At 39.7% G+C, this 22,116-nt stretch overlaps 1 protein-coding gene across 1 annotated transcript in view; it reads left to right on the top strand.

The window, feature by feature from the left end:
- Positions 1-431: 431 nt before the first annotated feature.
- Positions 432-22,116, top strand: part of LOC140239347 (uncharacterized) — a 40,884-nt gene continuing 19,199 nt past the window's right edge. Inside the window, exon 1 of the mRNA XM_072319222.1 lies at positions 432-645. Within this exon, the coding sequence (XP_072175323.1) occupies positions 432-645 (214 nt within the window). The remainder of the gene's footprint in view (positions 646-22,116) is intronic.

Here is a 22,116-nt window from a genome sequence, read left to right as displayed (position 1 = left end):
AGCTGGTGTAAAGCTAACGCGTTCGGTATGTGTCATCCGTTGTTTTTTCCCCCTCGTTTTGTGGAACGCTCTGCCGCCCTTCAAACTGTGGCGTCATGTGCGTGTGCGACTGACCAATTTGGCGTCTATATGAGGCCTACGTAGTACGTATGTGGTGATTCAGAGCTGTTTTTTTTTTCTCTCTTTCTATCTCTCTCTCTCCCTGTATATCTCCCTGCGCCAAATTCACGCTCCGCTCTCTCCTATAGTCAGACTAGGCGCGTCGCCGCTCACACACTGAGCTCAGCATTCACGAGTCCGTTACTGTTGCATTCTAATTTACTTCTCAGACACCACCACGAGGAGGCTCGGCGGGGTAGTACCATAGAACCGGTAACTTCTCCAGTAAGGAAGGATATAGGAGCAATCATGTCTGTAGTGTCGACAAGATTATGAGGATCTCAGCCAGCTATCCCGAGAATATGGAATTAATGACTGTGAGCACACCGCTTCGTGCGACACGCTACGGCTTGGATGTCGGCCCGGTGCCGGGATATGCGGGCGGAGAAAACGGAAGGGTTGTCACACCTCTGCCCAATGGACTACACATTATGTTCTGGTGCTTTGTGGCGGTGCTCTGTGGAACGTTACAGCTATCCACTGGAGGTAAGAGAACATCTTAGATTCTTCCAACTTTCATTGAGTCTGCACATTATGCCACTCTGTTACCAGCGAAATGCTATAATGATGATGATGATGATGATGATAATAATAGTAATGATAATAATAATAATAATGATAATAATAATAATAATAATAATAATAATAATAATAGTAATAATAATAATAATAATAATAATAATAATAATAATAATAATAATAATAATAACAATCATCATCATCATAATGATAATAATAGCAATTACAATAATAATGATAATAATCATAATTATAATAATGATATTACTACTACTGCTACTACAACTACTACTACTACTACTACTACTACTACTACTACTACTATCATAAAATGAGAAACATCTATAATGCTCCTTACCGCTCTGTCTGAGTGCTCCGAGGTCAAGAAATAATAATCTCACAGCATATACATGGCAAAAAAGAGAAAAAGAAAAGCAACTTTGGAAAAGAATTAATGCTATCTAATACAGATTTGGATACATACATAGATTCAATAATCATAATCACATAACTCTTAAAAGAATAAACAAATATATATATATATATATATATATATATATATATATATATATATATATATATATATAATGGTATTATTATCCGCGTGTTGGAATAAGAGCATGAAGACGATGAAGACAAACAAGTTGACATAATGCATTAGAATCCAAATAAATGAAGTTGGATTCTAATGCATTATGTCAACTTGTTTGACTTCATCGTCTATATATATATATATATATATATATATATATATATATATATATATATATATATGTATTATACTATTATCATTATATTCATGTATACATGTGATTGTGCGTGTGAGTGTGTCTATGTGTATGTATGTCTGTGTCAGTGTGTGTATGTCCGTTTTTGTTATAGATAATAACAATGAGCAGTGCGTTATCATCTTCCTTTGAAGAAAAAAAGTGCAACCAAAAAACATGAGGCACCACAAATTGATCTCCTTGAGCGTCACCATGGCAACGAGACTGGCAGCCATCTTAAATGATATTGTAATATTTCCGAGACGAATGATCTCCAGCCGTGTCGAGATTGAATACGTTAACGCCATATACATTTCTACATCTCGGATATTATCCTGAACAGAATTAAAATATCGGGACATTCTCTATTGCTCCCTTGTCGTTTCCATGCCGTCCGTGAATCCGGTAGCTTGGTGAAGAAAGTTGATCACCAAGAAAACAAAATCTTACAGTCACTGTATATAGGAATTATCTTTGTAACATAACCATTCATTTTCCCCAAAAAAATGATGTCATGTGCAGTACATTTGATAAAAGCTTTGAGATCCTATAGAACTAATCTCTGCAATAATACAGACAATTACGAAGTCCAGTCGGCAACTGCGATTAACTTGGTGAAAATTCTTAAACGGCTTTGTTCTCTAAATCTTTGATTCAGATTTTTCCATCTGCAAGCGACGTGATATGAAAGTATCAGTCTAATGGTACCACAAGATTGCCAGAAAGTGAGAAATGAAACATGAAATGTTTTTATTACAATTCTTTGCCTACATTCTAGTAATATTTGCCTTGAAATACATAAACAAAAACCCTGTCGAGAGTGTGTTAACATGAATCAGTCTCCTTCCTTGCCCAATGCTCCCAATAAGTTTTCCTTCAGTTTTCCGACTACAATGCGGCCTCCGTCTGACATCAGTCTATCGATTCATCTATTTTCAGTCCATTCACTCGCCTCTCTGATCAAACCAATATTCGTGGAGTTTAATTTGTTTGCCCGGTATGTCGAGATGTCGCGTTTTCTAATCTTCGTTCCTCTCTCGGGGCTCCTCGGGAGAGTTCGTCGGTCGGACCGGGTTCATTGGTCGGGGTCGAGGACTCTTTCCGAGTCCGACTCGTTATCTTTCGATCAGGGCACCGCTTCATGAAAATTGTCAGCCCTGGCAAGTTGTCAGTCTCTGACAATTACCATGGTAACAGTCAGTAACCAGAGCTTCTCAGCCAATCAAAACCAAGGATTTTACTGAAATTGTCACAGACTGAAATCTTGTAAGGGTTAAAGAACTTTCATGAAACGGTGCCCAGATGTCGTAGGTATGATGGTGTAAAGCGAGACGTATTCAAGGTGTTAGGAGATGCCAGTAGCCGAACGCTGTCATTGATTAAGGGTTTGATGGAAGAGAAATTTTCTGTCCTCGCTACTTTGTCATTAGTAGCCTGACAACTGAAATCCTCAGGTAATTACGCTGGTCTTTTTTTTCGGTTATCGTGATAAAACACAACTGACGTGTTTAATGGTAGAGGTAAACACTTTCTGTTATGGATGTCCTCCCGATGTAAGACAACACCTGAACACGACTTGATGAAATGCCAAAATCATTGTTGTGCCTTCTGGAAATTTCAAAGATGTATGTCAACGCAAGCATTGTTTCTCTCACTATTGTAATCCGATAGTTTGTATTATATGCTTTGATTGGTACACTTCTTACAAATTATTAAAACGATATATTGGTCAAATGTATACTTTGAATTATGTATATATATGTAGAATTACCTTTCGTTTGATGGAAACAAACTAAAGTAAATTGTAACTGAAAAACTGAACAATCTCCTGATCTCTGAAAGAAATAACCCTTTTAGTGTATTTTTACGTTTACTGGTACTGACAGTAGTTAAGGATAACAAGGGGAAATAGTTCTATAAGAGGAGGAGCCTACATTAAAAATCAGTCACCATCATTATCTTGATGATCATAAAGAGGCAAGTTGGTATTCTTAATATTCAACCCTTTCTAGTGTATTCCTAAAAGCGTCACAAATATGGTTAGTGTAGACAACAAGAATTCAAGGGTGGCATATCGAATTCAAATGAGTATGCATCATTCCATGAGGCAGTTAAACTGCTTCAGCAGTAGAGGAAATTGTGTATCTTATATCCGCCATCATAAATCTAGAAAAGGCAGTCTGAACAGGCCGGTGAAGTTACGGCCCACTCAATGATAAGGATTTCTATCTGCGGTGTAGAGGCACACGTACTGTGATCACGGTATAGTACACTAGGATATCACGCGCGGAATACTTCAAGTGGTTCACGGGCAGTTTGCCGCTACGCCACTAATTCTGTAGTATAGTACAACCAGTGTACTACTAAATACAAACGAGTCTTCAGAGAGCACAGACCTCATTACGCCTTATGGCAAGCAAATTTTCCCGGGTGTCCCCCAAGCATTGATCTCCACCCTATAGGCGAGTCCCAGTGACTGCTACAAGCCACAATCCCAGTCCCAAAGACTCTCTGACCTTCTGATCGACTGATGAAATCAAGTTTATAAACCAAGGTTTATTGGTGCTGAACAAAAAAGACGCCACACAGAGAGCACTTATTGAGGGCGTTTGAAGCATGGCAAACATAATATTCCCGACTTCAAAGCTGCGGCATACTGCAGCCTTCCAAAGAGTAGTATGAATCACCTGAACATATTGTGTTTGCACACGTCTTCATTGCCAAATCTAAAATAAAACCCAATAAAATACAACGCTTACACTTCAGAGTGGCATGAAGAAAAAAGGGACACTTAATGAAGTGACCTTGAGAAACTTTGACCATGAGTGCAGTGAAGGTCAAAGTGTGGTGTTGAGGAGGTGTCTTTAAATTGCTCTCCTTTGCCACCATTATGCTACCCCTCATGCTTCATGTTGGTAAATAATTCAACGCCATACCATAGGGACAATCTTAGGTGACCCCCTCCCCCTAGAGCCGCCAGTGTAGGCCTACTTGCGAAAGTATTGAAGTGTGTGACCGAAAGAATAACATTTATCGCAAGTTGCTTCAAACAGACGTCGATGAGCGTTCGAGGTACTCAATCCATCATTCTCAAGAGATAGCAACAGATGTCGGGTATTTATATAGTTCCGCGACTTCTTCTTCATCGTTTGCATCTCATTTCGACTCGCCGCGTCCAATTTAACCGACTTTGGAATAAATTGTTGGCTGCTTTCCTGAGTTCTCCATAATTGATCAAAACATGTCACAGATGTCGACGGGAGTGTGTACGCAGCGACGAACTGTAATCACGCCCCACGTACGTTCATCACAACATTAATAATATTGCGTGTATAGTATACGCTGTCTCGCTGCTGATCGTATGTTATATTGATTGTTTTTTATCATTCGCTTTAAAGGTTATGCTTTCTAGTTAAAAACAACAACAACAACAGCAAAAAAACGAACAACAGACGCTAGGATTTGCATCAGATTTTCCCCTAACAATGAAAATTAAAACAGAAAATGAAGTTAACGAGGGGTTTCTATTCAAAAGGTCTAGTATGAATAGCTTCAAGAAAATATATTATTTTACTTTACACGCCCTGATTTACCGCAAGTCTGTATAGACTTTTCGAACAAGCAGACATATATCCGCCTTTGATGCCAAAATAATGACAATAGACTGTATACTTTTATGACATACCTTTTTAATTACAATAGAGTACCTTAATGCTATAATTTGGGAGTCATGTACGGTAATAAACAAAAGAAATGTGAACGCACGGCATGCTAACCCTAGCATTCATCGAAGTGGAAAATAGATCTTTAAAACACAGTATTTTTTTCTAGATGTCATCGAGTAGTAGCACAATTTTGTGAAAGGTATTTTCACACTCTTCGTCTACGCCATCAAAAATGATGTCCACCATAGTTGAAAGGCTGACAATTGACAATACAAACCCTTGTGTATAACTGAATCAATACGTCAAGCCGATGTTACATTCAAGTTTTATGATACAATTTTTTTTGCTTTTTGTTGTTTTTGTTGTTACCTATACTTGGAAGAGAAGCCTTTCGAATTGCGAATAAATATAATTAAAGACCCAGTTCGATCTGCGATTAGTAAAGCTTGTTAAGAAGCGAAAATGGCGACAGAGGAGAGAGGAAGGAGAGGAGGGGATTAGTGGGGAGCGAGGGAGAGATTGAAAGAGAAGGGGATGGTAGGGGAGGGGGGGGGGGGGGAGGAGGAGGAGGCAAATGAGATGAGTTTTCTACACGGGCTCGCGAAATTTGGATGTGGTCGTGAATGAATCAAATAGCGGACAGTGTGGCGCGATGTGCTCTGATCAGCTGATGACAGAAGGTCGCAAAGTGCATACGACCTATTCAAAATGTTATACGTGACAGATCCGTCCTTCTGTTAAACACATCCAGGTTCCTTGTCGATGAGCTTTATCCGACAATTCTTCAATCGCTCCTCTCCGTCTGTTTGTATTCTAGATTGTCCGCAAGTGTGTTTTTGTGATGATGGGTGTTTTGTGTACCGTGTGTTTGCGTATGTATGTATGTCTGTGTTTATATGTGTATGCATCTTTTTGTGTGTGTTTGTTAGAGAGTGTGCATTGCATGAGAGTATATGAACGCAATATGTCTGTATTATGCCATTGTTGCAGCTCCTGTTGGTGCTTGTATGACTTGTTGCATGTCACTTTATTGATCATGTAACAAACTGACAAATTTATCATCAGTATTAGAATAGAGTAATCTCGAGTAGGGATAGTCTGCTATGGGTATTCTTCGTAGATGGCGCCTGTCAAACTGTTTTAAAACCCTTGAAATCTACGTATCCCCAGGCTTAAGCCATCATTGGCACCAAAATTGATGAATTCACAAAAGTAGTCAGGCTAACAGTGATACGATTAGTGACTCTTGAGAAATATATTTCGTTACATCCATTTGGCGTCCTATTGTATGTCTCATTGCATTGTCGACTTGTTGGTTTTGTCTAAAAGCAAACCGATATCATCTACAATGAAGTAATTATAAACTCTCTTTAAGTAATACTTTCATTCCTCCCCGCTAAAACATTCAAAATGTGCTACAAGCACGCCATCTTTGATTGAAGTTTCATGCGCATCAATGGAGTCATCTTGCATGGAGGAGAGACTAAATCCCTGACCGTATTTCAGGCCGACCGATAATAAGTATAAGAGTGTCAGGCCAATTCGTAATCTTTCTAACATGCAGAAATAAAGCGAATAATTTCGCAACTGCCACGAGATCTACTTATCAGAAGCAGAATCCCCATGTTAGGGTATGTTTTAATCTGAGGAAGAATCGTGCCAAACCATGCAAGTCACTTCAATGAGGAAAACAGAAGACATAAATCGAAAGCACGTTAATAAATAAATGTGAGTTATCCTCCGAAGGGAAAACGAACCCCGAGAACGATTGAAGATGAAAATTCAACCCAGACGGAAGATAAATATCCGACAACGAGCACTCATGATAATGCGGAGGAGGATGATCCATTGCTTATCGGAAATAATGTGTCACATGATACCCCGATGGAAAATTATGATACTTGGTAGATAAAGGGTTAATCGATATAATAGTCACTACATATATGCGTTAAAGATATCCAGTGAAGGCCAGAACGCCCACACTTGCTTGAAGGGAATTATGGGGGAGGCGAGATGGAATGCCACGTCGTCTCCTCAAACTGTTATACAGCAAAACGAAATGTTCGGATCGTGTCGCGTGCAGACGACGATCCAGCATTCCAGGTCACTGCGAGCAGATCCGCGCCCATCGCCAAGCGTGTAGCTATCAGTGCTAAAGGTGACAGAGGTCTCGGGCATCTCTATTTTTACGCCTCAGATGTCAATGCTATGTCATGAGAAGACTTCCAGCGGGGTTGCCACCGACAAGCCTTGCACCCGTCTCATTAGGTGTCACTGTATCTTGTGGGTACTGTGTCATCTTACCGCGGCCAGCTGACAGACAGACAGAATTAACCTGTGCTGTTCAGTCGAGCTGTGAAATTTCGTCATGAATTAGGACATACAATTACATAGAGAAAAAAATAATGAAAATAATTATTGCTTTTTCCCTTCACATCTTTAGAGTTGTGACTTTTGTAATACATAGCACCGCCGGCGCCACTTTTTCAAAATTGGGGGGGGGGGAGGGGGGAGGGCACTTCCGGGTTTCATGAGCTATAACAAGCAAAAAAAAAAAAAAGGAAAAAAAAAGGCCTTCAGCGCAAGTTCTGATGCCACTTACATGTCTTCAGCTCATCTCTCTCTTCCACTTCCGGGTTTCTTCAGCTGACAAGCCCCCCCCCCCAAAAAAAAAAAGAAAAAAAAAAAGGTCTGCACCGCAAAAACAAAGCCTTATGCTCACACTTCAAGGTGTCTATTTTTTTTCTAGTGCCACTTATTACGCACTTCCAGGGTAAAAAAAAAAAGTGTGGGGGGGGGGGGGCCTTAAGTGGTAACACCTTATGTATTCCTTTGTATGCTGAAAAAAAAGTGTGGGGGGGGCGATCAGCTCGCCCCCCCCCCCCCCCCGGTTCCCCGGCCATGCATAGTAGCAACCTCAATGCAGTGTGTTGTGCACATAATGTGTGTGAGTGGTGGCGTCTGTGTGTGTGTTCATTACTATACAATATCATATATAGCCATCTCGTATTTTGGACGATTAAAGAAGTCCACGGGATTCAAAAAGATTTCTACGCTCTCTAATTTATACAGCCATACATGGCGTCGTACCATCTTGTGAAACTTGGTGTAGCTTGCAGTCTTGCAGTATAAATACTAAGTGTGGTAAAGAGTCAAATGGACGTCGGATATACATTTAAAGGGATTGTATAGTTTAGGTTGAGACCCAACTTCAGGTTTCTGTCATTTTTCGGCGAGGTAACGAGAAACCTCTTATAAAATATGAAAGAGCATGTATTTTCAAAGGGGTTTCAATGTGTATTTGATTAAAATCGTTTTTGAAATGACATAGCTCTTTGAGATATCCAAAAAGGGCGATCCTAATAAAAGGTGGGACCCACCTTTTATTATGATCGCTTTGGTTTACTTTGTTTTTGGATATCTCAACCATTTCAAAACCGATTTCCATGAAATAAACTTTGAAATCCTCTTAGAATCGTGTGCTGTTGTACTATTTCATAAGTGGTTTCTCGGCATCTCACAAAAAGTTAAAAGCCCGATCCTCATCTCCACCAATATTATACCATCCCTTTGATTTTTGCATATGTTTTGAGACAATAGTAGAATATCACCCAAGTAGATATTTATCTCTCTATATTATTATGTCTATCTATCTTTACTATCTATCTAGCTAGCTATTAAGCTTGCTATCTATCCATCCATCTAGCTATCAATGCTATTACAATTTGCTATATCATATTGTTATCTTTTAATGCATAATAAACCGTAATCTTTGGTATCGTTAATGTTTTCAGGTAATTTTGTTGGCAAGATACGCATCCCTGTTATTCATGTTCAAACAATTGTATAATATTGTTCAAGTTGACAGATTTGTGATGCGTGTTTACATAGAAACGACCAAGATAAACATGATAAATGTCTAATGCATATCATTCGATCGACCTTTGCATGGCCAGCTTTGACTGGCGATGAACTCGACATTGATATCGTGGTTGATGAGAAGCATGGATGTCAGTTACGGGATGGTTCACACCACGCTCGTGGCAATCATATCAGATGATGATTTGTTGATGTGGAGCTGGATGCCGCTGACCGCTCTTCGCCCTCGAGCTACGGCGGTATGCGATGCACCCAGGAACTCCATCTCCGCTAACTACATCTTCGTAATTCGTATTCAAAACAAATTATGATAACCGTCTGTACGTGAAAAAAAAAAAACACCTCGTGAAACGTACCATTTTGTTGTCATGCCTGCCATTTTCCCTTCCTAAAAACTTTGATTAAGTAGCGGCGGAAAAAATATCAATATAGATAAGTAACTTGCAAATTTGCTGCATTTGCCAGACCTGGAAAGAGAGAGAGAGAGAGAGAGAGAGAGAGAGAAAGAGAGGGAGGGAGAGAAAGAGAGATAGATAGGTAGATAGATAGATAGATGGATAGATAGATAGATAGATAGATAGATAGATAGATAGGTAGATAGATAGGTAGATATAGATAGATAGATAGATAGATAGATAGGTAGATAGATAGGTAGATAGATAGGTAGATATAGATTGATAGATAGATAGATAGATAGATAGATGGATATATAGATAGATAGGTAGGTAGATAGATGGATATATAGATAGATACAGATATAGATAGATAGATATAGATAGAAAGATAGATATATAGGTAGTTATAGATAGATAGATAGATAGATAGATAGATAGATAGATAGATGGATATATAGATAGATAGGTAGGTAGATAGATAGATGGATATATAGATAGATACAGATATAGATAGATAGATATAGATAGAAAGATAGATATATAGGTAGTTATAGATAGATAGATAGATAGATAGATAGATAGATAGATGGATAGATAGAGATAGAGATAGAGAGGGAGAGACAGACAGACAGACAGACAGACAGACAGAGACAAAGAGACTCGTTGCAATATTAATGTTCCAATGTGTTTTGTATCATTCTGCTTCCTGCTACGTGAATTGCCAAGGTCAGCAATTAATAAAATCTTCTTGAATGAATGTTGAGTACATGATCTCTTCGGGAATATAGCCTCATGCAATTTCGCGTGAGTCTACCGTTTTCCAATTGTGTAATGGTCATAACCTTCATGCTCTAGCACGGGTTCATACATGAAAGTTGCATCCTGTATAGAGAACAATAAACTCTCGGTATTGCTCAATTCGTGTGGATCGTGTCATTAGCGAGCGTCATTGCTTTCCCGTTAACTTCAAAATAACCGTATTTGAAGATATTGACGTTTTGATTTACAGATAAACTTAACTAACCAACTTTACTAATTTCATGACAAAATTATGACGATTATATAGATATAACAATGAGGAGAATAAAGATAATATTAAAGGAAAAAGGAGATGACTACCAAGATGAAAAGATGAAAAGAAGAAGAAGAAGAAAGGAAACATGAAGATTTTCTGGGTCCCGTCTGCATGAGCATCAGAAACTAGATTTTATGGGTCACCATCCCCCTGCACGTCGGTTTCAATCAATAAATCAATGTGACTGGATGCTTATATATTTGAGATTTCTTCCCCCGTACATTTGCTGCACGCTTGCAGACTTATTGGATGCTTGCATGAAACACGCAGGCTGGAGACGCCCATTTTGGAATCAGTGTATAAGTCCGAGATCGGGCAGACTGACCCAGACATTGTCTGGAATGCATTCGTTTCTACTGTGAAACGTTTCGGTTTCAGTTTGTTTTATTTCTCCAGTTGTACATATGAAATTACTATCACAAAATAAAAAACATTTTCTCACCAAAATTACAGTTGGAGACTGATAGTATGTATCAAAATTGTATGAATAAAATCTTTTTGTCACGTTAGGTAATCAGATAATTCTGCGTGAAGACGATAAATATTTATTTTTTTTTGTGTGTGAAAAAGATATGAAATGACAAACAAAAGATGTAGACAACTTGCGTAGTAAGACATCTATTATCTGATGTCCGGTTTCCATGAAATTTAAACAACCATACTTAGGAAGCAGTTTGTAGACTCCACTGAATCTATAGTTGAAATATATCGTGATATTTGGGTGGTAGCTAGCCAGAGGTTCAGCATTGTTGGTTTCTTGCCTTACCCAAGCTTGACTGAAAAATAGTAATGAAAGCGTTCTGGTACGCAGAGAAAGGTGTCAGCTACATGTCAGTCTACAAAGTCTGCATAAAATCTGAATGAACGGAACAAATTTAAACTTGCATCACATAGCTTTTCGCCACATACCGGTTTTAACGCTCTTTATGTCACGTGACGAATTATATCGCTCTGGCCCTGCCCCCTCTTTCCTTCTTCCTTGCTCGATCTCGACCTCATATAGATTCGTTCCCTATTCTCATATCTCTTCATCTATCCATTCAATCATTGATAAAGTCGGTGCCGTCTTATGCAATTTATAACTCGGACACGCAAGTACTGCCCTTTTCACAACACTTCAAAGAAATCGTTCAGTCACAGACGAACACAAGTGTCAACTCTGAGGAAAATAGCCTTCACTCTGAAGAGAATAAATACAGAGGATCTGGCTGTACACACGCCTTTCAATTCCTCACAATACAGGTCTAGTTCAGTCCCTGAATTTAAGCCTCTTAGCGCAGAGCAGTAGGCGCTAAGTGACAGGCTGCAATGGTAAATGCAGCGGGTAATAGAATTGGGCTTGCCAAATGATATGATGCACCACCAACAGGCATTTTTATCCCACGCACCAGCTCTTATAGGCAGACTTGGAAGGGGAGTTCTTTATGTGTTCGTTTGTGTTTGTGTGGGTTTTCTTTTTCCTTCGTGCAGCACGTCACCTGCACATCAGTCAAAAACATTAGCGTCTGAGCGAGAAATTGAGACACATAGACAAATAGATAGATGGATAGGTAGATAGACAGATAGAAAGGGAGAGAGAAAGAGAAAGATGAAGATAAGTACATGGAGAGAGAAGGAGCAAAATGTGTCATTCATGCATGCTTTGAATTCAGAACTGGTATGATTGAAAGTGTTGCCGATCATGAACTTCATTTTTCTGTTATAGACTACGTTTACATTATATTATATTATATTATATTATATTATATTATATTATATTATATTATATTATATTATATTACATTACATTATATTATATTACATTATGTTATATTATATTACATTATATTATATTATATTATATCATATTATATTACATTATATTATATTATATTATATTATATTATATTATATTATTATATCATATCATATCATATTATATTTTATCATATAATATTATACAGTGTATTACATTATATTACACCTTATTACTTTAGATATATTTTCTTGAAGTTTGACGGAAAAATCAAGGCATTTTCACCAAGCTTCATTGAATTGACGATGATTTACTTTAAACCTTATTCTTTGTTTTGTTGAAATTTTGTGAGCAACTAAAAAATTTAGATTGACAGATTAAAGTGGCTAGGCACTTTATAACAAAGGGTTCGTAAAAATAATCACGGTCGACTTCATACCACTGAACTTAAAGCACGAGATGGCACTCAAGTTGTGCGACACCATTAAGTCAGGTCTACCTATCTCGAGGGAAATTTTATTGAATGACCTCGACCCCTTAGCTCACACTTCATCGCCCTCATTTGTCCTTCCGAATCGGACAAGATGTTTTTTTTTTTTTTTCCGACCCATGCTTCATAATTGATGTCAATTTGCAATGAGCAGAAATAGAAAGTGATCACACTTTTTCATTCCACAGAAAGATTTGTCCCCTCCTCGGAAAGACGAGGACTCGTAAGTGGTATTCCCAAAGTGATTTCATCGCATATCGTTTTGTCGTATGAAATGTAATGGAATGCAAATGGTGGAAGGAAGAGTGGCATTGCGTGGTAATGAGGCGATATGGGTAGCCACCGTTCACTTCGGGGGACGAGCTAACACCACTCCAATTCGCGTGATGGTGAGAACAGGTGCATTCGTTAGAGTCACGATTCTAGATCCGCCTCCCCCTCAGGGCCCTGCAGCCTGAAAAGCCTCTTACACCAGCAAATTACATTGATTGCAACTACGATGACAACAGCTTTAATGGCTTGACAACTGATTGAGCAGTGTTATTGGATATGGCGCTTGCGATCATCGTAAGTTACTGTTACAGTAAGAATTTCCTGATACAGGACTCGGGTATGCCGGTAATTGAGTGCTGGGAATAAAGCCCTTGAGGTCCCTCAAGGAAAACTCAAACAGACCCACAAGCCCTAAATCGTCAGTACGCCATGCAAACAGTACATCATGATAACATTCTCGTTTAAGACTCATTCTCGCTAATGATCATACTCGTTTTGGATAACTGAATTCAGTAACCGGACCGCGAATCACAAATAAGTTCATGCTTGACATATTCATTTTACGACGAGAGAAACAGTGCGTGTGTCAGGGAGTGGCTTGTGTGGGGTTCCTCTCTTGTTTTAGTACACAGTAATTTGTTTTGCAGCCGATACTGAATCCGTAACTGAAATACCGAAAAGATTTGACTGAGAGTCACTTTTGGTTGGTAAATGCATAGCCATGAGGACAGCTCTGTCCAAGCTGTCAGTAAAAATGCGTAAATGTAAAGTGATTGACCTTACATACGAGTTTATAGAATCGTGAATAAAGTGTGTTGGTCAAATCATTCCACATTATGGCACATCAGGCTGGAGATACTGCAGGAGTGAAGAAGAAATGAAAACTCACATGATAAACAGGCGTATGAAGGTACGCAAATGTTGTGTTTTATTAGCAAGAATCGTCTATTAATCCCATTTTTCTTGTTCACTTGTTCGCTATCTATTTAGCTAGCTCTAATCATGCTAATGGGGTTCATAATATATTCGATATGTTGCAGCTATGCACGTGGGTATTAAAACTCTAATTTTGTTCAGTGCTACTTATTGTCGAGGTCTTGTGGTGCTTATTGTATTGGGAATGATATAATGGTCATTAACAGAGTAATTGTCAGTCATGATTTTTGAATTTTTTTTTTGTCGTACTATATGCAATTTCCGTTCAAGCCAGAAGGAAGTAAGAGCCAAAAGAAAGCAGAATTATGCTGAAGTATGAAATGGGAGGAAAGTGCGAGTATCAAAATACAAACGTTTGGAAGACAGGGAGGAAATGTATATAGGAAAGACCCATTTGATGACAAACCATCTTTATGAATGATTCAGTGTTAATGCCGATATTTCGAGAGCACCAGCCAGACTCTGTCAGCCCGGGAGGAAAGCGGCTCGATGGATTAGCAATCCCAAATTCGTCAACGCCAGCTTCTAGACACGCCGGGTCAAGCACTCTGGAGGGATTATTCCCGCGGGATATTTACGCCCGCTCTTTGCAATGACGTTTGATTTCCTCCAAAACGCAATTTCTCATTTCGTCAGACTGTCCGCATATTACTTGTAAAACCACATGCGATGTTCTGTCGTGGAGCCTGGGGGACAAAAGATAATGAGACAGAGAGAGAGAGAGAGTTCATGATAGCAGGAAGATGACATAGATTTCCCTCCTTTATGAGAAATAGAATATGCATTACTGAGAGGATGAATCCGGATGGAATGAAAACTTTGAGTGATAGTTTTTCAATCTGCGCAAATCCGCCATTATCATACAGCACTTACCCCACCTTCATTATGGCGGGACAAGAGAACCGGGTCTCGATAGTCACATTTGACCTTCTTTGGGTTTTTTTTTTGCTGTTCTTCAACCTATCATTAAATGCTGGTTATCAAGAATATGAGACGAGTTGGCGACGGAAGTACAAAATGTCAATGTATTCCTTGGGAGTCCGCCAGTCTCTGATGGCGGGCTTTTCCCGTCTTATACAGACTTGATTTATGTGTAGGATTGTAATCCGTCGCACGTGGAGCTTGCGAAGGAAAATGAGAGAAATATATCTAAGAGCACTTCGGATAATTAAAGATATGTCGCGGTGCCGACCTTTCAATTGTGGAGAAAATCATGTAGCGAGGAAGCGGTGAACATATTTCAGTTCAATGTGATTGAAATTAAGGTTAGTTGACTAGCCAATTAGCCTCATTTCACCCAAATTAACGTAATGAAAAATATCTAACTGATTACAATAGTTTTGTCCTTCTCATCTGAAAAAAAAGATTGATGATCCGATTTAGAAGCAGCTCTTTCTATTAACAACGTTAGTAAAGAATTCAACGCGCGATATTTCAACAAGCTTTGAAAAACAAATCTCAACGCTCGATCTCTATGACATTTTTGTCCATCATGTAATGACCGTCACCAACAAAATGCTTCAAAACTTTCAGTGAAGTGTACAACTGGGTAAACTCGTCTTGAAGAGGGAGAGTCCAATTCAGAATTGCAATTTTAGATTCGTGTTTGTATGTAAAAGGTGGTTAATGATCTACACTGCTACGATCAAATCTACGTTAATAAGTTCACATCTACGGTAGATGTCCATTCTCGTCGGTCAGTTTGTCGATTTCCTCTTTTTGATGAAATATCAACCGAGGTTCCCTCTTTTCAACACGTAGATAGTTTGACCAAGAAGACACTAGGTGAGCTCGCCCAGTACCTCCTCAGCGTGAGTCGTGTCCTTGTGAATTTCATGCCTATTTGATTCGTGTTGCAGGGATAAAAAGTTATCTTAGTTATCTTATGCACGTTCACTGCAGACATGTTTTGAAAAGTGAAATAAATGACCAATACACTGTGGAATGATTTATCGCAGTTGTATCGTTTAATTTTGCATTATCCTTCTATCAGCCCAACTCTCTCGTCTGCGCTGTATGTTGATGATATCGGGGAAACAGCATGACAAGCCCTTGATATATAGCCGGTGATTATTCACCCCATACGAGCGATAAAGCAAGACTCAGTCCGCCTCGCGTCGCATCCCTGATTTACCGAGCTTCCGAGGTTTGATCGTATAGCGGGGGTACAGGGGAAGGGGAATGTTTTCTGATTACCCCCAGGACTCGGCGGAAGACATCGTGACATCGGTGAGAACTGGCTTGACAGTCGAACGTGGCTCGGTGACCCGGAGATGATGAAAGTAATGAGGAATCGACTGTGACGGTTTACAAATCTGTCAGCCATGGCTCGCCTTGCGTCTGACAGCGAGAATACAGCAGGATTTATCTAATCTAGTCTGGCGTCTGACACTTCTGAGACGATCCCTGGGCTAATACCTGTCTCCCTCAAGTTGTATTTCTGTGCAATTCGGCAGAAGGAAGGGCGGGAACTCTCCAATGTACACATTGTTACCTAGACAACCATGAAGTCGCCTTGGACGTGTAGGTGTCACTGGCGGCGTTGTAATGACATTTCTTCTTTTTATTGTTGTTGAATTTATCGATCTTTTCAGAGTTTGCAGCCGCAAAGACAAATTATAACTGCAAATATGACCAAAAACGACCAAAATGATCGATATCATTCTGAAGTATTAATAAGCCTGAACATTATTACATGTAAGTAGCTTTATGGATCTCTTTGTACATTCACTGCACATTACGGTTAATTAAGAGTACTTTATGTCTGAGGCTTATTACAAACTCCATCAGGGATTGACTTGTCATTTCCTTTCGATTGTTCAATTTGTTATTTTAATTGCCACTGGGTTCACGTATCGATTATACATTGGTAGGTAAATGTCACGTGTGACTTCAATAACAATATAGCAAGGTATGGGCTTTAATGAAGATTTAAGGCAGATGAAAATACATTACCTTGATCTTTTTAAAGAAGCTCGAAGTTAGCACAAACTGCTCTCCATGCAGATTTTGTCGTCTAGGCATAGGCACCTACGGCGGCATTTTATTGTTTTGAATCATGTACCCCGAGAGAGACATTTGTGACTAGTTTAGCCATTCACAGTGGGTAACTTTACAATGAAAGACTGGGTAGGTGGAGATCCCTGAAGTGGGAAGGCTGGCCCGGCTTGGATTTCTTCGACAATCCCCGCAACGAATTGTGTAGAGCTGTACCACTGATCTCTATGTAGATACACACACAAAGGATCTCACCGGAGTTGACCGTTCCCGATGAGCGTACGTTTCGATGTATATAATATTTGCAGACGGGCGCTATTCGTGTTTTTTTCAAATGTATCACGGTGGGCAGTGAATAAAGATCAATTCAATCGAACCACTCACATTTCCCCATGCTACCATTTCTTTTGGAAACTTTTGGTCATAAAAAGTAAAGATGGACTTCTTCCAAATCTTCAAAGTGATTTTTTTTTTATAATATGAAAACGCGCTTTAATCTTCCAGTGACGTGTGCACAGATTGTCAGAAGGTACATGCCTGAGAGTGGCATATACACGTTATTGGCTAACAGCGTGCAGGCGATTGTCATTATTAATACTGCGCGGTCTTACCGAGGGTAGAGCGAAGTGCATGGCTGCTATACTGCAGGCCGGTTAGTAGGCTACGTCCGCTATGCTTCAATTTTGGTAATGATTTTTGACGTCATAGATGAAATTCGGTCAAGCTCAACCGCTGATGAGGAGATCCAATGAAAGTGCACATATGAGTAAAAGCCAACAGCTTGTGCTATGGACCACCAGAGATGTTTCTGTGGACTGTGAGAGAATAACACCGGGGAATATGATTGTAGATTTAACACTAGTGAGAGACATTTCTCATTGGGTTTGAAAAGTTACAGCACTCTCGAAGTTAGTCATAAAATTGCTTAGAATCTGTACCTAATACCTCCGGGAACTTCGCATTCAAATTTGCAAGTCAGAATGCAAACTTTTGAAGTTCACGCAAGATTTCGCGAGGTGTTTTGACAGCGCGCATCACAGAAAAATCGCAAATCTTCCTCACGTGACATCTGTATCCGCTGTGTTTGTATTGGGCGCTTTGAACGAGTTAACTGGGCATGCGCAGTCCTTCCATAAATTTTACGGTTTTTTTTTTTCATATGAGCTAACATCCCGAGTTTCGAAGTAATGAGGGCACTCAGCACAAAACTTCGCGAGTGGTGGTGTCGCTTATAATGAGTATGGAGGGTTATCATCCGCTCCCAAGCGGTCCGAACGTGAGACTGTCTGATAGATGATTGATTTGGTTTCCCGTTTGTCCCTAGGCGGTATATGCCCCCTGCCTATGATTATAATGATTACTGGTACTTCCTTTAACAAGCACAGTATCATGAGGTGTCACACGATATTTGAAACATCACAGCTTATCAAAGAGGAATCGACAAGTGTACATCACGTTCCTATTGTGGATCTGAAAATTACACCTTTCAGTTTTGGTGAATCAGGTATTAGTGCTCTTTTTACACTTTTTTTTAACCAACACCTTTTCACTACGGTGGATCCATGGGATTGCATGAACTTTTACCGACTTTCTAAACCTTTTCCTGACCTTTCGTATCCACAGACTTGAGCATACATAATTGTCCCCCTCCCCGAGTATATTACATCATACTACTACCGGCGTTTATATCAAGTTAGCTCCGGCAATGTCATTCCACATAATCGATATTACGAGGCAGAAGGTCCACCGTAGCTTAGTGAGACATGTATATAATGGAAGGGAATCATGCGGGGTGTAACTAATATTATTTCCCCCCTGAGTCAACAGCTGGTGCGCACGCAGGAGTGAGAGCTAGGTAAATTGATACAGCACCAGAGTACACAGGAGCACTTTCGTGCGTCGCTTCTTCGATATCGAGCAAACAGTCAAGTGAAACTGATTCCGCGTCAGCGAAATTGGCGAAAACGATGGCGATGATAGCGATAAAGGTGATCGATACTACCCCCAATCACTCCCCGTTAATTGCTATCCGAGCTAGGGTTTCTTTTTTAAAAATTTTTTATCTTCTAAAAGCTCGTGTGATTGACACTACCATTAGATAAGAAAACAATCACTGTCTACTGTAATTATTTGAAACATTCCTTTTTGACAACATTCAGGGGATATAGAATTGCAGCACCAAAGTGGTCACAAAAAAAAAAATCGTATTTATATTCCATACAAGCTGGGACTGAGAATTATATCCTTGATTACTTAAACACGTATCACAGCCATCACGGTGTTTTAAGCATCTACGTTGTCTCTTTTGTACCTCTCTTCGAATCTATGAGTTAGACCCTTTCGATTTACAGAGCAAACTGCCTGAGATGAATGAATTATTCAGTATACCATTATGCTGCAAGGGAGCAAATTGGTTGTGGAGTGCACACCGCGTGACGAGCGTGCTGAACTTGATCTTGAACTAATGAGCGTCGGTTTCCCGGAATAAGGTCGTTACCACCACTCTTCAGCTATGTCAGTAGCTTCCTTTTTGCAGGGGATAACGAGCTGGTGAGCCTGCATGGGTGGCGAAAAATTTTTGCGTCTGGTTTAAGGTAGACGTGTATCCTTAAAAGTGACGATGCACGGGGAAGCTATATTACACCATGTAGCCTTATTACATAGCAACGGGAGCGCATCACTCAGACCACGTGATCCGTACGTGGTATCTAAGTCATCCTCCTTTCCTTCCTATTATCTTACATGTCGTTAAGTGTCACATGGGACAGATGGACGTATCTAATCATTGTCCATCGAAGGCCAACCAGTTAAAAGTACCATTACTCATTGAGGATGGAGGAACCGTCGTCTTGCCCTTCGATATTACAAGCCTTCTCTCAGCATCATCGCATTGTGTCTCTATACTTTAATTTATTAGGAAGATCGCCATGGTAACATTCAAAGAAGAGATTAGGATGTCTTTCCACTTGGCAATAAAAAGTGAACAAAATTGGGTTGTTCTCTCGATTGGTTTTCAGAGATGTCGAGATATAACAGGTGCTCTAGTTTCCATGTTAGATGCCTTAACCCGTTCCATACTGAATTCTACAATCCCCGTAGAATTGATACACAGGAAACCAGGTTCCCTTAGTGAACGGGTTTATCACAGTGTAGGATCTCTCGGATGATCGAGATGTATTGCGATTCTCAGCCGGTACCACCATTTGGCTTCCACTGCCAAGACGATCATTTGTTTCAACGCGTGCCCTGTTCGGTCCTCTCGCATGGTACAACGTGTCTGATTGATACCGTCTTTTAACTACTTATATTGCTAATGTCCTGCCGGAGGGACGGAGTGTTTGCCTCTTATTAGAGGGGTTGGCGTTATTACTAGCCAACAAGACTCAGCTAGACTCAATGGCATCGAATTTCGAAATCTCAGAGAAAATAGTTGATGATAATATTCTCCGTCCTGTATGCATTCATCAGAGGTTTCTGTTTAGCTTCAAGACAGTTGGAAAGGTGGAATCTGTCATGGATATGAATCCACATAATGATCCTAACACTTTCATACTGCAAAAGGGAAAGATGAAGGCATCTTTGAATTCAGGCCAACCTTTAGGAACCATTATCTCAAAACTCTCATGCCAAAGCTATGTTCGATCGCGTACACGTGATCTGCCAAACGTCATTCGATGCGATCTAATCTCCGAAATTGTTCACTTTGCAGTCTGCACGTTCGGGAATTTTGTCTCCAACACACTCCAAAACACTCTGTAGATTTCTTCCGTCTCAGTTCACATTTTCTCTCTATCTGTTTCTCAGTCTGAATCTTATTCAGACTCTGAATAAGATGAATTGGGTCCATGTCTTCTTAATTCCGATTCTTTACACTCTAATACTTTTTGCGCAGGTGTAATAGAGAATTGATACTGAAAGCATTCATTAATACTGCCCCTCTTGGGAAAAACGTAATTACGAGCAAAGGTCATTCATGTAAAAACACTCATTTGGCACTTAGTGATACTACATACGCTACTCAGAAAATGTAAAATAATTATTGATAAGTGTCCTCAATGCTAAAACGTGTATCATAATTAGCGCGCCTGTCGTCGGTGCCCGAGCCGCATTGTCTAATTTTGCAACAAACCTTCAATGCTGACCTGTACACAAACGCCGGCTGCGACTGAACGGCTGTCATCGGTAATTACCACTTTAATGGCCGCTCGCCTCTTCGAGGTCGATTTCGTCCCCGTGGTATCAACGACCATCATGCTGTCTCCTCAAACCCCTTCCCCTGCCCCTACCCCCATACTCACACACGCACACACACACACACACACACACACACACACACACACACACACACACACACATACACACACACACAGAAAATCAAACAGCCGACTGACGAGCTATCGTCCGCCTGAAGGTCAGCTCTTCCAAGATGTCGAGAAATCGCAAACCGATCTCGTGGCGCCCTAAGGCACGTATAAAGGTGGTGTCTGTGGCGTTTGTGTAGAATTACAAAAGACTCACTACACGAAGCCTGTACTGATCACGTGACTAGTTGATGATATCCAAATCATCACGTGCAAGCAATGTAAATCGAAAACAATGAGCCACATTTTCTGGTCAATTACAGATTCCACCTACATTTTCTGAAAATTTACACACGTGAACATTGTATGATTGATAGTATGGCTACCACACTTTTCGATGTTGCACCTAATTGCTGTGCTGTAACTCAAGGTTTATTTCACATCCTATAAAGGGAAGGTGACTGATAATGATAATGATAATGATAATGATAATGATAATGATAAGATAATGAAGATATTTTCACTCAACAGTACCCAGCCTTGTATGGTGATACATTATTCATTTTGTGTACAAGGTGACTCTGGTGCATCTTTCCAAGGAGATGAAATGCTTTACTTTTAAGCTAACAATTACCAATTATTTCATTTAAATCTAAGGTTGATGGCGTCTGGTATAAAATTCAACTGATCAATTCAAATTTGATAGCCATCAGACGTTTCAATTTCATCGATATTGATATTAGTTTATATGTAATCGACTGCCTTTTAGACACGTCGGCTTTTCTGCTGTTTAGAATCGTTTAGGTGTTTTTAATCTTTTCAATGTGAAATATAATCTCCCGCAAAGGCATTGAGAAATTCTATACCCGACCTATCAGCGGCATTTTAGAATGTATTGATGTTTTCTATTGATCTGAGTGGTAAA

This window comes from Diadema setosum, chromosome 15, assembly GCF_964275005.1.
Source record: "Diadema setosum chromosome 15, eeDiaSeto1, whole genome shotgun sequence".
Classification (NCBI taxonomy): domain Eukaryota; kingdom Metazoa; phylum Echinodermata; class Echinoidea; order Diadematoida; family Diadematidae; genus Diadema; species Diadema setosum.
The sequence above is the reverse complement of the archived record's forward strand: the minus strand, read 5'-3'. Positions and strand labels throughout refer to the sequence as shown.